The 15,993-nt window shown below is 34.5% G+C and overlaps 1 protein-coding gene across 6 annotated transcripts in view; it reads left to right on the top strand.

Moving 5' to 3' along the window:
* LOC138310658 (innexin unc-9-like) overlaps window positions 1-13,188 on the top strand; it is a 176,738-nt gene extending 163,550 nt beyond the window's left edge. For all 6 annotated transcript variants that reach the window (XM_069251946.1, XM_069251947.1, XM_069251944.1 and 3 more), the window contains one exon: window positions 4,818-13,188. In XM_069251946.1, the coding sequence (XP_069108047.1) occupies window positions 4,819-6,039 (1,221 nt within the window). In that variant the 5' untranslated portion in view covers window position 4,818 and the 3' untranslated portion in view covers window positions 6,040-13,188. The remainder of the gene's footprint in view (window positions 1-4,817) is intronic.
* The last annotated feature ends 2,805 nt before the right edge of the window (window positions 13,189-15,993 follow it).

Raw genomic sequence — 15,993 nt, forward strand, 5'->3', positions numbered from 1 at the left:
TCGATTATTACGAATTCTACAAACGTGTATTCCGGACGTTAACATAACTATTCCGAATCCGACGGTAAAGACATTTGAACTATATTAAGAACATTCAAAAGGCAATGACCTGTCTTTTATCGGTGTTGATCAATTATTGAATAATGCGTGAGAAGTATGTTTCTCAATGTACACCACAAGATGTAGCTGCTCACATCTCTAGTTGATAGTGTTAATATTCCGTCTTTGCATATTAGAGAGTTAGCTCCCTGGCGGGTAGGTATCGATTGTTACGTCATTATTTTGTGAGCGCAATTCACGTCGTTTTCTTCGAAAAGTATGACGTTACGCTCGCAAACACACGACGTCACAATCATCACCTACCCGCAAGGGCAGATAACACTGTAATATGCAAATACGGAATACCCACGAGGTGTGAGGTCATTGCGATGAGTGTTACCTTCCGCACGTTTGATTGTTATAATTGTACCTGTAAAATTTGTATCTGTCTTTACACTGTTGTTTGGAAATTTGGCGGAAAATATGGAAACCTTAATCATCATATACATATAAACTTCAGTAACACATAACGTTTGATACTGTATAATATGAAATGTTCCTGGTACGTGCATGATGTAGAGCTTCTAAAGTAGTGGGTAGCACTATTCCGTATCGATATGTATATGGGACAGTGATTCTATATATAACATATAAACAATTGTGTTATGTTCTTGGTTCAAAACCAACCACGAAAACGACTACAATTTTTTTAACATCGAGTATTTCTGTTGTTACGATATCCTATAGCTAGTCAGGGATACGAAAATGCACTATTGGAAAATTTCTCTGCAATACCATTTTGTTTTTTCATTATAATTTATTTTTCGTTCAAGTCCCTATTGACTTCCCAGTGTGTGGTATGTATATGAGAGTTGATTTAGTGTGGCCTTTTAAAATATTATTGTCATGAGAAAGATGAAATAATCATTGACGTCAAAATATAGATCTGATATAGAGATAACGTGGTACATGTTATTTGTTATACCAGTCATTCACGAGCGTTAGTTATATATATCGATATCGTTCGCGCACATAACTTTGTCCAACTAATCAAAAACTACTTTGATTTGTCAGGTGTCAGTGGAATTCGTGCTTTGCATAATAAAACACATCGGTATTGATCAATTTAAAAACAAAAGATCATTTGCTGATACAAACCAAGCAACAGCAAGAAAGTATGAAATATAGATAAAGACATGTTAGATCGACAATGACCAATATCAAGTTGCACAAATTAACGTGATTTAAACCTCTGTCTCAAATTGTTACATGGGTTGGTTAGTAGATCGGACTGTACAATGCCTTAGGTGTGTTGTTTATGATTTGGAAGTTTGTGGTAAATTTATTTTAGGTGTGTTGTTTATGATTTGGAAGGCTGTGGCAAATTTATGTTGTGTCTCTTTGTAATAATCTGCAGTTGCATTGCAAAAATACACACATTCAGTAAACAGTTTGATTGGATTTTGCAAAAATGTTGTAAGAAAAAATCAGAGTGAGTTACATTTTCCCGTTTGGTGTGAGCCATTCTACTATCTGTCCGGAAAATGGCTGACCGCGTCCCTACATTCACAGCTCAGAGGTGAGCAAGTGGCCACGTACTGTATTTATCAGCTTACTCTACGGTTTTGCTGTGTCTAGACCTGTGGGTTATGTTAACAACACCAGCAATTATGGAAATTCTCTGAGAAAATAACAATTATGATAATGGGCGTCCGCAGCACTCTGACTTCCAGACAATTGAAACTGATACTGACATTAGCCCGAGGTGCTCGTATTATTTAAACGTTAAATGGTGTGGTAGGGCACCATCCGATCTGTCAGATGATGTAATGTTCTTATTTACAAATATTTCCACAGCCCACGGAAAAAAATCTACGCTTTTCATGGAAATGTTTTACCTAATCATGATGCCATATATCATGTATTCTAGAATGACAGAACGTTACACGCGCGTAATTACAAGAACGATGTATTCTAGAATGACAGAACGTTACACGCGCGTAATTACAAGAACGATGCTTTCTAAAACACCGTAAGTTTTATATCACATCAATCAAGTGATGCAGACACCTTAATAATTTTGTTTAATTGTTTTACTTGTTTACGAACAAGAGATTCTGAATAGATTGTGTTTCTTAAACTGTTCCCAAATAGCTCTTGATATGTTTCCATATTTAGTTAAAACTTTGTTCTCACGAATTTGTTGTTAATCGCATTCCTGATATAGAATTATTCAATTTCAAGTCTAGAACTAAATGAAACACTGATACAAAAATAACCCCGCGTGCTCTTTTCTACATCCCATTGTTTCACTTCCAAAGTGTCCAGCAAGGTTTATGTGTGGGTCATGGCTTTATGATTCCATTATCAGTCTGTGACGGTGGCGTAACGACCGTGTTCCATACAAACATGACGTGAACATAACATATAACCATACGGTTATATACGCAGTTATCGGTTAACCTTAAGCCCAATGGCTCATTTGTTTACATTTATATCTGCTTGTAAACAGAAGAGGCTGCGAAACCTTGCTTATTTTCCTAAAAAACTTGGATTTTTTTTTATCTAATATCCTGCATATTACTGACCCATAGGAGGCCGATTCCGTGTTTTTGCTCATACAACCGGATGAATATTCCTTAAGTAGCTGAGCTCGCGACCATGGAACCACATGTATAGGAATCTGTCAGATAATGCAGTAGTCAACCCAGGGCAAACTTCATTTCAATTCCTGAAGATATTGTGCAGTTACGACCAATTTTATGAACAATATTCACGACAGTGCATGTACGTTTTTTTTGCACTCCTGATCACGATTAAATGATATGGTATTTTAATGTCATTTCCACAAAAGTTAAAAAGTATACCGGAAATATAATTTCAGTTGAAAATGTTAAAACATTTTGATAAGATTTATTTCATTCTCTTATATAAGACGAATATAGAATAGTAAAAATATACACAAATTGCAATAATCTACAATCTTTACTTCTTTAGATTGAATAAGCGGAATAATTATTTAATGGAAGTGTAGAAACGGTTTGAGTAGCATTGGAGCCATTTATGATAGAATTGTTTACACACAAGACGTAACGATGAAACACCGAGCCTTATTATTGAGGGTGGATATATCGAAATCGAGGCAAGTGTCCCAGGGGGGGTTCTCGTCACTTTCGGAGCACTTGGTGTAGATACTCTAGAAAATGTGTCAATGACATTAGTTTGCGTGGCGTCTTTGAGAGAATGTCACATTTTTTAGATTTATTATTGTTCTGAAGTGTAAAAACACTTCAGTGTGTATGTGTATCAGCCTCGTTCTGGATTAATCACTTCTCGTTATTGGTGTATTATGCAAGATCGGACATGTTGTTGTGAAATCCTTTTAGAAAGTCATTAGTTATCACTGGTTTACAGGCGTATCCTTGAAATGTAGCTTTATAATATTGGCTTTCTAAAAATATGTCACTGTAGAGATTGTGATGGGACGACTTTCTTTGGAATTCCCAAACCAAATAGTGCCATAATATCATCTACTGAAGATCGATATCAAAACCAGAACAAAGTACTGTAAAACAATTTGATTTGACACAGCGAAATTTGAGCGCTACGAGAATAAGACACTTTCTGGCCCGGTTTATATTTAGCTCTCGCTTAAATGGTGAGTGATTAAATTCGTGTGGTCGTCAAGTAAACTTCTCAAGCGTTTGGAATCTAAAAATCAAAATCTTAAATGTCCAATTTTAGTAATCTAAGTACATTTATATTAAGATGTTGACCATTGTATCATTTTACGTCTTGTCAGGATATAATCTCTATGACAAAAGGATAGGTATAATCACAGCGACTGCCATCATATTCATCCCGACCCCAAACACAATCTCCCATGAGTGTCCATATTGATAAACTGTTAAGTCTAGACTTTGTTTACTCATTGTTTAAGCACGTACTTTCATGCCTCTTTTCCTGTGAATCACGAATCAACCATCTTGTCCTCCCACGCATTGAGGGGGAATCGACTGCCTGTTTTTTTCTATTGATGATAAGTTTTCCTCCCCACGTGTGTAATCATTTTCCCCTTTATTCAAATACGAGAGCGATAATATACAGCGGTATACATTGCCTTACTATATATTGAATGCTACAAAATGCATAAATGTATCTGTATTACGTATCTCCGCATACTTTGCGCTATATTTTGTTTTCGAACAAAAAAGAAATCGCCGCAATTTGTTTTCAACTATATGTAAATTTGTATTTAACGTCTCATTGAAGAGAAATTAAATCGCCAAGAAGTCTATTAGGGAGATATTAAGGAAATATGTCGTATAAATAAACATGCTTTGACTTTTTTGTTGTAATTAGCAAAACACAATGTTCATTGGCATTTATTTTAGGCAGAAATGATACAAATAAAACTGTGTTTCCTGTTTTACTAGATAGATAATGTGGTATGTTTTTGAGCATTTCATTAATAATTTTTTTTCATTTACTTCTATGTTTGTGCATTTCTTTGAAACTACAGATTCTTTCTCATATTTATATCTGAATGAATGTAACTAGATGTTTTTATCCATTCCACTCATATAAATAAATATGGTGGATGGGTTTTTTCTTAAAATGACATATTTGTAGTGTGGTCATTTTCGTCTGGTAACAGGAAGAACTACATTTTGTATTGATTTATGTGTATTTCTCCTATGACGTAATTAATACTTGCATTTTTGTGTGTATTTTTATATGACGTCACTAATTCTTGTGCACATTTTATATGTTGACAGGATGGACAGTATCATTGGCTCGGTCGGTCGGGTAGCGAATGTCAAGGTCCGTAACGATGACGACATCGTGGATCGAGTCAACCACTTTTATACCACAGGTATCTTTATCATCTTTACAGTTGTGGTCAGCGCCCGGCAGTATGTGGGCGACCCCATAAGGTGCTGGTGTCCTGCTCAGTTCCCCAGCACTCACGTGGACTATACGAACAATATATGCTGGATCTCAAATACCTACTACATCCCAATGAAGGACATCGTGCCGCCCATAGAGCAAATGCACATGCGCAAAGAGAAGGAACTGAACTACTACCAGTGGGTGCCAGTAATGCTTCTTGTGCAGGCGTTATTATTCTACTGTCCCTGTATTATATGGCGATTAATGAATGGAAATTCAGGCATAAATGTGGATAGGATTGTGAGTTTGGCCGGAGATGCACAATATGAAAGTCCGGATAATCGTATACGGACTATTAAGTATTTAGTCCGGCATATGGATCGGTGCTTAGATAATCAAAGAGACACACGTGGGTGGTGTTGTGTGACGTTACGTCATATCCTGTCTGCCAAATTGTCACTGATATGTGGCAGGAGATATGGTAATTACCTGGTTGCTATCTATCTCCTGATAAAGGCCTTATATATTGCAAATTGCATCGGTCAACTTTTCATGCTCAATTCTTTCCTGGGAACGGATTATCATGTGTATGGATTCCAGGTGATGGAAGAACTAATCGACGGAAAAGAGTGGACAGCGTCGCATCGCTTTCCACGGGTCACGTTGTGTGACTTTCAAATTCGCCAAATTACAAATGTTCAGCAATATACCGTCCAGTGCGTGCTACCAATTAATCTGTTTAATGAGAAAATCTACATTTTCATGTGGTTCTGGCTGGTGTTCGTAGCCATAGTAACGTGCTACAGCTTCGCAAACTGGGTGTGGCATATGATGTTTCCAACAACACGTATTCAATACGTTAGGAAATTTCTGAAGTTGATGGACAGACTCGGTACCGGCCCAGACCGGAAACTAGCCGGTCGGTTCGTGTTGGAATACTTAAGACATGACGGTGTGTTTACATTGAGGTTAATAGGTAAAAATTCGAGTGACATAGTTGTGGCAGAAATAGTCGCCGGACTATGGGACATGTATCGGAGTAAGAAATCCATACAGATCCGCTCTAATTTGAACAATGGACACGAGACGGAGGGCGAAGACGTATGACTATGTAACGGAGGGTCGCACGTCGTGCACGAGAGGGACTACGGTACAGTATAAACGCCACCACACGCGCCAAAATGGGACGTAACTTCAATGTAAAATCATGCCAAAATGTCTCCAGTTCTTTCAGTGATATGGAGTTTAAGGTTTTCATTGGCTTTGCAATGATGGTGTATTATTTAAACTTCTACTGAAAAAAACTCATACGTAAATATGTAATCGATATTGCAATTTATGATCTCAGATGATGTAAAGATCAGTGAACATTTTCCATGACCTATATACATGAATATAGCGGTTCATGGGAATGGACAGTGTAATACCAGAACAATTGATTGAATCCACCTGCATTCAAAACATAAGATCTTAAACCGTCCACATGATATAATGTTTTGCCACGTGCCGTGTGCATCATAAGGTCAAAATATGACTTTGGATAATATAAATTCTGGAATTCGGTATTGAGTATATCGTCCTTTTCGGATGTCTCCACACGACTTAAACACACTTTCCTAATAGTGGTTTTCAAGAATTACTTCATGTCTTTCTTTCCTGTGTGGACCATTCAAACGACCTAGCTGATCATTGAATCGTCAGTTTCGCAAGCTCTAGTCCAATGCAGATATTTGATGCAAAAACAAACCTTTTTTCGAATCTCACTTGATCATCACCAAGAATGGAACATCTAAGCCCGGTAAAAGGCTGCCAGTGTGTTTTGAATGATCATCAAATCCAAACGCTTTGATAGTTCATTGGCTCTCCTGAAATGGATTTGATAAAACAAAAACCCGCATTCTACTTGGAACTTTTGGAACAAAAAGGTAGAACAAGGAAGTCTGATACCTACTACGCCGTTTCTCCGTTTAACGAGCTTTAGATTTGGAAACCATTGCAAATGACTCCCGTCCTTATATACAGCCAAACAATAGTGTGATGACAGGCAGTAGCATTACTGAAGTGAAGTATTACATAGTCCCCTCTCGAGCCAATATGGCGGCTCTCCGTTGACCGAAAATATCATCCTATCATATGTAGATGGCCATTGTTTGGTGTTTCGAAGTCTGGTTTTTGGGGAATTGAACTACACTGTATTTAATTGAATGAATACTTTTGCACATTACCATTTAAATTATGACTTTACCCACTTGACCGTTTGGGTTACGTTCACAAATAAATAGAAATATAGTCGTCAAATGTCTAAAAAGACCACAAAAGGAAAAGAGGACAATGGTTTTAAACCCAGGTGGTCTCTATACACATATTGGTATTGTGTTATAATAGGTCAACTGGTACCCCAGAACTGTGGCCATATGAACCAGATGGTTGCTAGTCAGTTTTATTTACAAAGCGTTTACTAGAACCCAGACTTTGAAACACCGTTTACATTTTGCATATAAGACATAACGCTAGTGTTTTAGTAAGCTTTAGATACCTATTCGCCCTTATGTTCTAGTCAGAGATACTACTTGTAAGTGTTCCGGTAAACTTCGTTAGTGTCCGGTATACTTCGTTAGTGTCCGGTATACTTCTGGATTGTCCGGTTTATACCGACTAAATCTGTGATGTGATTCGGTATTCTTCGGGATTTTCCGGTTTATGCCGACTAATTATGTGATGTAGTCTGGTATATTTCGTGTTATCCGATTTATACCGGGTAATTATGTGATGTGGTCCGGTATACTTCGTGATTTCTCGAATTATACTGGCTTACTTTGTATGTGGTCCGGTATATGGTTGTCAACATCATACAAATGGCCTATAAACCCTTATCTATTTGAGAAAAAGATGTCTGTGAGTTATTATGTCATAGAAGGAATGCCGAAACCCTGGACCAAACAACTGAGAGCCAAACAATAGACGCCAAAGTCGTTCTATGTTAATATACTTACATGCTTAAGTACATTGCCGTTTCAAGGACTTGGCTGACTCTATAGAGAAAGGAGATGGCTTGGTCCAGACTATTATGATTAGCTTGACCAAAGATTTGTTTTCGATAAAACGTGTTATCGGTTGTTTTCTTATTTATATTTCTAATGCATCAAACTATTGAATGTACTTTACGTTTCTCTTTTATTTCTACATGATAACTACATAATGTTTGTTTCTGGTATTTTGTATGTGCAGGTGCAGAAAAATGCATCGGTTAACAAAATAAGAAAAATAATCAATCAATGAAAAATAATTAAAAATATAGTTTAGTCGTGCACACTGCAGATAGCTGGAATAGTAGTCGTTTCCGAAAAACTTTTCTTTATTTATGCATCTTATTCAACTCTTTTACGGGTTTATAATTTAGTTTGAAAAATGATGAATGCTGAAACGCGGTAATAACAAAAAAACAAAAATTGTGTATATTTCAATGTCACATATTTCTCTGAATCGCTCTAAAATCTATTTTTAAAACTTGAAAGCTCACAATATTCGAATATTTACTATGATCGAAATAAATTCGAGATAACAATGGCCACGTTTTATTCGAAATAGTAACATTTAGTTATGATTTTCCATATTCGAAATAATTGGAATAAGTTAGATTTTGTTGTTATTTTCTTTCTGTAAAAGTGCATTATGTATTTAATTCTTTAAAGAAATAAAAAAAACCATAAAGGATTTGACGATAAGCGGCACGACAATTTTTTTATATTCTAAAAGTAGCAACAATGACTTTACCAAATAACTTGTCTACTACAATCGTATGTCATAGAATGACTTAAAAAACTATTTCTGATGAGGAGTAAAAGTTTTGTACTTACGAATAATACTTAGTATGAAGATCTGCAAAATCGTTTGCAATATAGTGTAGTATATACACACTCAAAGCATAATCAAGTGTGAATATGGGTCCCTTCAATTAATAACATTTGATTGTTTAAACAACTATTTTTATTTTATCTATTATTTTTATTTTCAAAAATGACACTTTGTCACTTACTAATAGTCATAAAAAATAGGTAATTATGATGCATTTATTAATATCAATTGAAAACGTTTTAAAGCAAAACGTTTATTTACCTTACATGTGATGAATAAGCCAAACAAGCTAATTTACTATATAGTATCAAGAAAGGCATATACAAATGTAAATATTATAATTTCTAGAAAAATATCATTTATATCATCCACTAACAAAATATTAAAAGATATTTTAAGATTTTAACTAAAAATAACTAAGAATTTGATAAAAAATTTCAATTACCAATGAAGTTTGATGCAACATATCGCAGTGGCCTGTTGATTTACAATGACTGTTGAAAGGGATTGTTTTATATTACTATGCCAAGTAGAATATTCCCAATCTGCAATATTCGGTACTTTCCGTAACCGAGAAGTACGGAAGATTCCAGATTGAGGCTATTCCGTGATCATTCCATGCTGTAACTGCTACGACGTGTGATTGGATGAATGGACGTAACAATGGATGATTAAGCTAATTATGTAATGATATTATTGTAAGTATCGTCCTCGATATACCAGGGACTACTTTCTCACTGTCGTGGCATCCATCACTGGAATATTTCATAGCAAAACTGAAGGTATTCTAGGAGCAAACAACTAACCAATTACATCCTACAGAGACTGCGTTGAAGATTTATAGTTAGCGACGCCTAACTGCAAAGCCATATATATGTAACATACTGTTATTCAATTCCATTTATGTAAATTTAATGACCAAATTATCAGCTTATTTATTGTTACATACCGACCCTTCGGTTTTGCTATCTTTGACATATACCAGGGGTTGACATGACGACACTAGTGATAATTAGCTCTGGAGTATCGAGGATGTATATGATCACAATGTTGTGTATTAAGTTTTCAGAAATATTCACAACTTCACATATCAAATATGCAACTTTGATAAATACCAATCGTCAGACATTTGCATGCAATTTATAATAGTAATCAAATCACACGTTTATATCACTGGTCATTTTGATATATTATTCAATTCTCGTCAGACTCGCCACCAGTCCCTTGGACATTAGGCTTGATTTGTTTGTTTCGTGAAGTTCCCGATTCAAGTATAATCACGAAAGGCTATCACCGCGAATTACCGTTTAAACTACATTTAGTAATACAAATTTTCATTCATTTTTGTCAATCCGCGGATAAAAATAGTCGCGAAGTTATTTTGAAAATGACCGTCGCGAAATTGAAAGGTCGCGAAAGACAGTTTGTTTACAGTAACGTACAGTAAGGCTAGGGTATGGTGGCATGTCTAAACATCCATTAGTTGCCTGTATGATTGTATCTATAGGGAGGCAACTCGTATTATTTGAATTCAATTTATTGTTAATGACGCGCGTCTACTGATTTATTTCCCATTGATGTGTATGTTATATCTAAACGGTATCATAATGTACAATGTAAAGGGAGGAATTGAGCAAACGGGGAATTATATTCAATAAAAGTATTTTTTTTTACATTTCCATGGTTGAATATCATTGGTTTTCACCAAGTTATTTTTTATTGAAAATGAAGCAGTGCAAATGACAAACTTAGATAGACTGATACTTGATAGTATGTGGTTTTGGGGCATTTTTTACAAAGAATATAGGTCGACAAAAATATTTCCACTTAAACCTACTAAATTAAAACAGTTGAAATGATTTAAAAATTGTATGCATCATATGTATTATTTATTGAACATATGTTAGTACACAACACAACAAAACGATGATTAATTTATCTTTTAATATTATTTTGTATTTATTTGTGACAATATTATTTCTAGAAATCTTGAGCTAATTGACGCTCTAGTCTTATTTCCTTTTTATATTGAAGACATAGACTGGTTCCGTTCTCTTAGATATATACTGTCCGCCAGGCTGCGCTACGCTCACTGTGTAGCTCTCGCAAGGGAGGTAACTGAGGCAGGAACCAGTCTAGTTATATTAAAACATAGTTGTTTGACGTTTCCTCTCTATCTGGACCGTGCTGAATTAGTATTGGTGTTGTTTGTGATGGTGTTGACTCTGTTGTTTGTTGTTTGTGATAGTTATTAAGAGACTGTTAGTGTTGTCTGTTAGAGTTAACTTATAGAATATATGGTACAATCTATGTCAACAATTGGTTGGTATATTTGTTATTATTGTGTATTTTCCGTGATATTATTTAACATGTAATTTTTCAATGATAGCAAATGATTAATATTTTGATTCTGAATATCTATTACATAAATTAAGGTTTGTTAACAAATTCAACTATGGCCATGACAAACACTACCAGATCCAGATTGGTTTGAAGCTATAATATTTACCAAAATGACCTTCGATATTGCAGGAATGTGATTATTCCTCTCTTCAGAGGAGTTCGAACAATATTTAAAAGGAACAAATTATGTTAGCTGTGATCTGAAACATGACAAAGTTACCCTTTAAAATGCAAAGTGTTGGTAGTGGGGTATCATATTAGACAGATCTTCCCTTTTCTAATACATTTGTGTAGGATCAATCACATCCCTGATATTGTACTCAAGTCTAAGTTAAATCCAGCGTTTGAAAATATAGCAAAAAAAGACTCAAAATATGATATATGATTTGAGATAACGGTGTTACTTATTGCTAAGCCCTTCGTTGCGATATAGTGACTTTTACACATGTATTACTTCTCTGCACCCATCTGAGTGAATGCAGATCAAGCCTATGTCTACAATATCAGTAAAGAGAAAGTTATAATCTTCTCATTTTAATGTATTGATTTCAATTTGAAGTATATCTAAGACTGGAAATACCCCTCACAGGGATGAAGATAATGTTACAAGTCTATTTATATCCTAATAATTGCCGTCTGTCGGTTTGACAATCCGTTCGATAGTAAATGTTGCAAAGTATTACTTAATGAACAAGAAAAACAAACAAATCATAAGAGTAGCGGCTTTATTTTGTAAATGAGAGATATACATTATAGCGTCCTCAGTGTTTGTTTAAATTAAACATGTTAGAATTGAGACCAAAATAGTAATTGTGAAAGATATTTTAGTTGATTTTCCGTTTCCGCTTTCATGTTTTCTAATCTAATCGGTAAGTTATTATATAATGTGTAGAACTTCTTCGTGTTATAGTTAGTAGTTACTGTTACTCTAAATTGTGATACTTGTCAGGGTTGTTAGTCAATGTTAACATTTGTTTTTAAAGATACAAAGTGTTGTGAGATAGATATTTCGTGATAAGTCGCATACTTTATAGGAAGTAGAGTTTGTGATATGTTCTCTCCCGAATTTATGATAATATTTCTGAGTTATAGTCCCGTTTGTGATGTGTAAAAAACGATTTGTTTGTTTTTTCTTAAAAAAATGGATCAAGCAAGCAATGCTGAAACCGCCTACAGTAAGGTAATCTAGAAATCTGATTATGTATTACTATAAAGATTTATCAAAATATGACAATATTTTAACATACAATATTAAATAAACGAAGAAAGGAAAAAGATCGGTAAGTATCGGGGTACTCAACTTCTGTTTGGCAGAATTAAAAAAAGATGTGGAGAAGGGTATTTATTAATTACCAAAGAAATGTAAATCAATTATATGAGTACATTTTATGAATACTGAGTATGTGTGTTTCATTTCATTAATGAAGTATTAAATTCCTAATGCGTCTATTGTTTCATTATCAATTTTCATTATGCATTTGGTTTTGAGTAAATATTATTTGTATATAGATTGTCGAGGTTTCGGCGATTTTTTTTCTTCACCATATTTTTGGCACTCTTGAGTCCCTGGTGTATAGATTAATCACACGTCCCTAATCAAAGTTCACAGAAATATAATTCACCCTCACATTATAATTATATTACAATGTATACTGATGATGTTTTCTATAATACTTCCAATTTCACCCGATGCTGTGCATTCTTGTGTTTTACTAAGAGAAAACACATACTGCGATTTGTACATGTTAAAGTGTATGTGTGCTACGAATTTATGAGAGTACATGTGCGTATCCATACATGTACGTGTGTATACTTGGTAATTACGGTTGTGCGTTCACCTGTGAGTCCGTGAGAACCTGAGGGTTGTGTGAGGTTCCGTTTATCGTTTCTCATCTCTTTTTACATTGTATCAAATATTGTTCATTTATTGTTTTGTATATATGATGCATTTTGGAGTTGAATGGGTAATAAAGTTTTAAATTATTTATTTATATTGATTTTCATGTCTGTTGTTATTCTATATTATGCTATTACGTTACTTTCATATGTGTGTGTGTGACATAAAAACATAAATACGATTAACATAAACAATATGGCAATTCTTCAAAGATATCTCTTGAGTGATAAGGAGAAAGAACATACATTGTCGATATTTATCAATTATGGACATTTGCCGTGGTTCATATGGTGGTATGCCGCCCTGGTAGAATTAAATAATGACCGAGGATAAATGGACACACCGAGTCGTTATACTAACTATCGTTCTTCAGGTAACATTTTATGTCGGCCAATGAGAATAGTGGAGAAGCAGAGCATATCTTGCAAATGTTAAATGACATTGTCAAGTACACAAAGAATCAACTAAATACATTTAGTGAGTCTCTAAAGTACAGCATTTACGGCTGTGTATTAGCTGTGTATTTAGGACATATACATATTATATATTATTTAATATCTTTTTATTTTTATTTTCCAAAAAATTAAATAAAAACTGCATTCGCCACATATACATGTACATTACTCTAATTTACTTCCATTTCCCTCTCATACACTAGAAATTACATTGGGTTATTTTTTATTATCATTAATGAAAAGAGGGTGGGTGAGGGGGTAAGAAAAAGAAAAAAAGAAAGGCGAATGAGAAAGGGGGAAGGAGGTAAAGGGGGGGTAAGAGTATGAAGAGGGAAGGTAAGATAAATAAATATGCTGTCAAAAAATATTCAAGTGAGTCCTTTATAAAAAATAAGTATATAATTTAATAAATAAACAATTAACATAAGGGAAATAGAGAAAGGGAAAGTAAAAAATGACTATTTTATTTAATATCTTACTTATGTCGAACGTTCGACTTGATTATCTCGACAATACAAATATTTGGTAGAGATATCGAGATATTATTGAGCCCTTGATATAATTCAAATAGAAACATAATAGGGTATACCCTAAATAGCCAATCATAGATTGGAATATACAACAAGGAGCGTTGAATTACTTATAAAATAACATTCTTTTCGTGGAAATAAATGCAGTACGAACGCCGTATAAGGCGATATTCACTTACTTATGAATGAACATGACTGTGGTTTGACCAACTACTGATACCACTGACGACAGCGGATAATGAGACTATGAAATGAACGAGGCTATTTGTCGCCAAAACCACAACAAATGTAATCTGCAAACAAGACTTATGCCCGCTGTCTATCGGTCATTAAGGTCACAACACAGTAATTTCACAGATAAGTAATAATCTGATGACTACGTGAATCTGAACGATTTAACAGTATCATTTGTCATCTCAACAAGACATTATATTTAGTAGCATCACAAAAGCTTTCTTCTATGACATCACAAACGAAATATACGGGCTAAAATTACGATTTTGGGTGCAAAACGTTAAAAAGCGCACTCAACCTTTGTCATGTTTCATTTCTTCATATTCATTCACAATTATATCTGGCTTTATGACTATCATATATAGTTAAATTATCAAAAATGACAAAGGACGTGCACCGGTATAGCTATTATAGTTATGCATGACATGTACAAAAACAAATATTGATGAAATATTTCTTGTCAGTGACGTACTTTTATCTGACACCATGAGGAGATGTCACAATACACTTAGTATAGGCGTCAAGTGCTTTATCATTATGTGATAGATGCGCTACCCTACAAGTGAAAATAGCACGAGTTAAGGAAAACAGGGCTTTGAACAATGTCTCCGGCTTGTACTATCTACTTACAACTTAAGGTGTACATAATTCGCCAGGAAACAAGTCCGTAATATCATATTCCGTGCATTATGCACATGTTTTAGGTAGACTAGTTTGTTATGGGCGTACATGTATATACTGTAGCAGCTCGTAAACCTGGAAATCGACAAGGCTCAGGTTACACAAGTAATCAAGCTTACACCATTACTTGATAACATTGTGTAGCTCAATCGGAATCATACATTTTTAGATTTAAACAGTCGCCTGGTTATTGAGCTAACGAGACACGACTGTAGATATCTCACTCTTTTTTCTACAGGGTGCTGTAAGATCAGCTGATTTCAAACATCACGCCAGTTTCATATCAATAAAAATAGCCCCCACAATATGTGAATGTATAATCTTTAATGTGTTGTTTCTTGATGTAGAATCAACCAAGGTTGACTATAATAAGTCAATCAAATCTTATTTTAACTGTATTTCTTGTTTATCGTTTGTCATTTGCGAAAAAAGGTCGACCGGAAGGCGGAAGTTTGAAACGTGACGTTGTGGAACAACTTTGACATCCAGCTTATCCATTAATCTTGTTTCTCGTCGTATATGGGTATCATAATTTTCTTTGATATATAATAACCTTTCAATAATTTTTATTTTCATAAATTATTCTAATGTTACTACATGTATATGAATTTAATGTATTTTTTTTCTAATTTTCATAGCGGCAATGAATAGCTGAAGTTATCTAAATATCTTCGAGGAGCGCTAACGCGCTCCACAGGATATGTAGATAGCTTCTGCTATTCATAGCCGCTATGAAAATAAGAAAAATACATTCGATCCTTATATAATTATTCCTATTCGGGAGATCTGTTTGGATATAAAGTTCAACATTTAAAATTTTTCATCGTGATAGTTGTATTTGCGTTAGTGAAGTTTGGAGTAAGTTTGCTGCTGTATTTTCAACATCGCAAAACACATATAATTGCATCAAAATAACAGCCGTCACACGATTATCTAACTATCTACATAAGAAGTCAAATCGTCAATCACGTCTTTTGTTTAATTAAATTAACTCAATAAACAAGTG

Source organism: Argopecten irradians, chromosome 16, assembly GCF_041381155.1.
Source record: "Argopecten irradians isolate NY chromosome 16, Ai_NY, whole genome shotgun sequence".
Classification (NCBI taxonomy): Eukaryota; Metazoa; Mollusca; class Bivalvia; order Pectinida; family Pectinidae; genus Argopecten; species Argopecten irradians.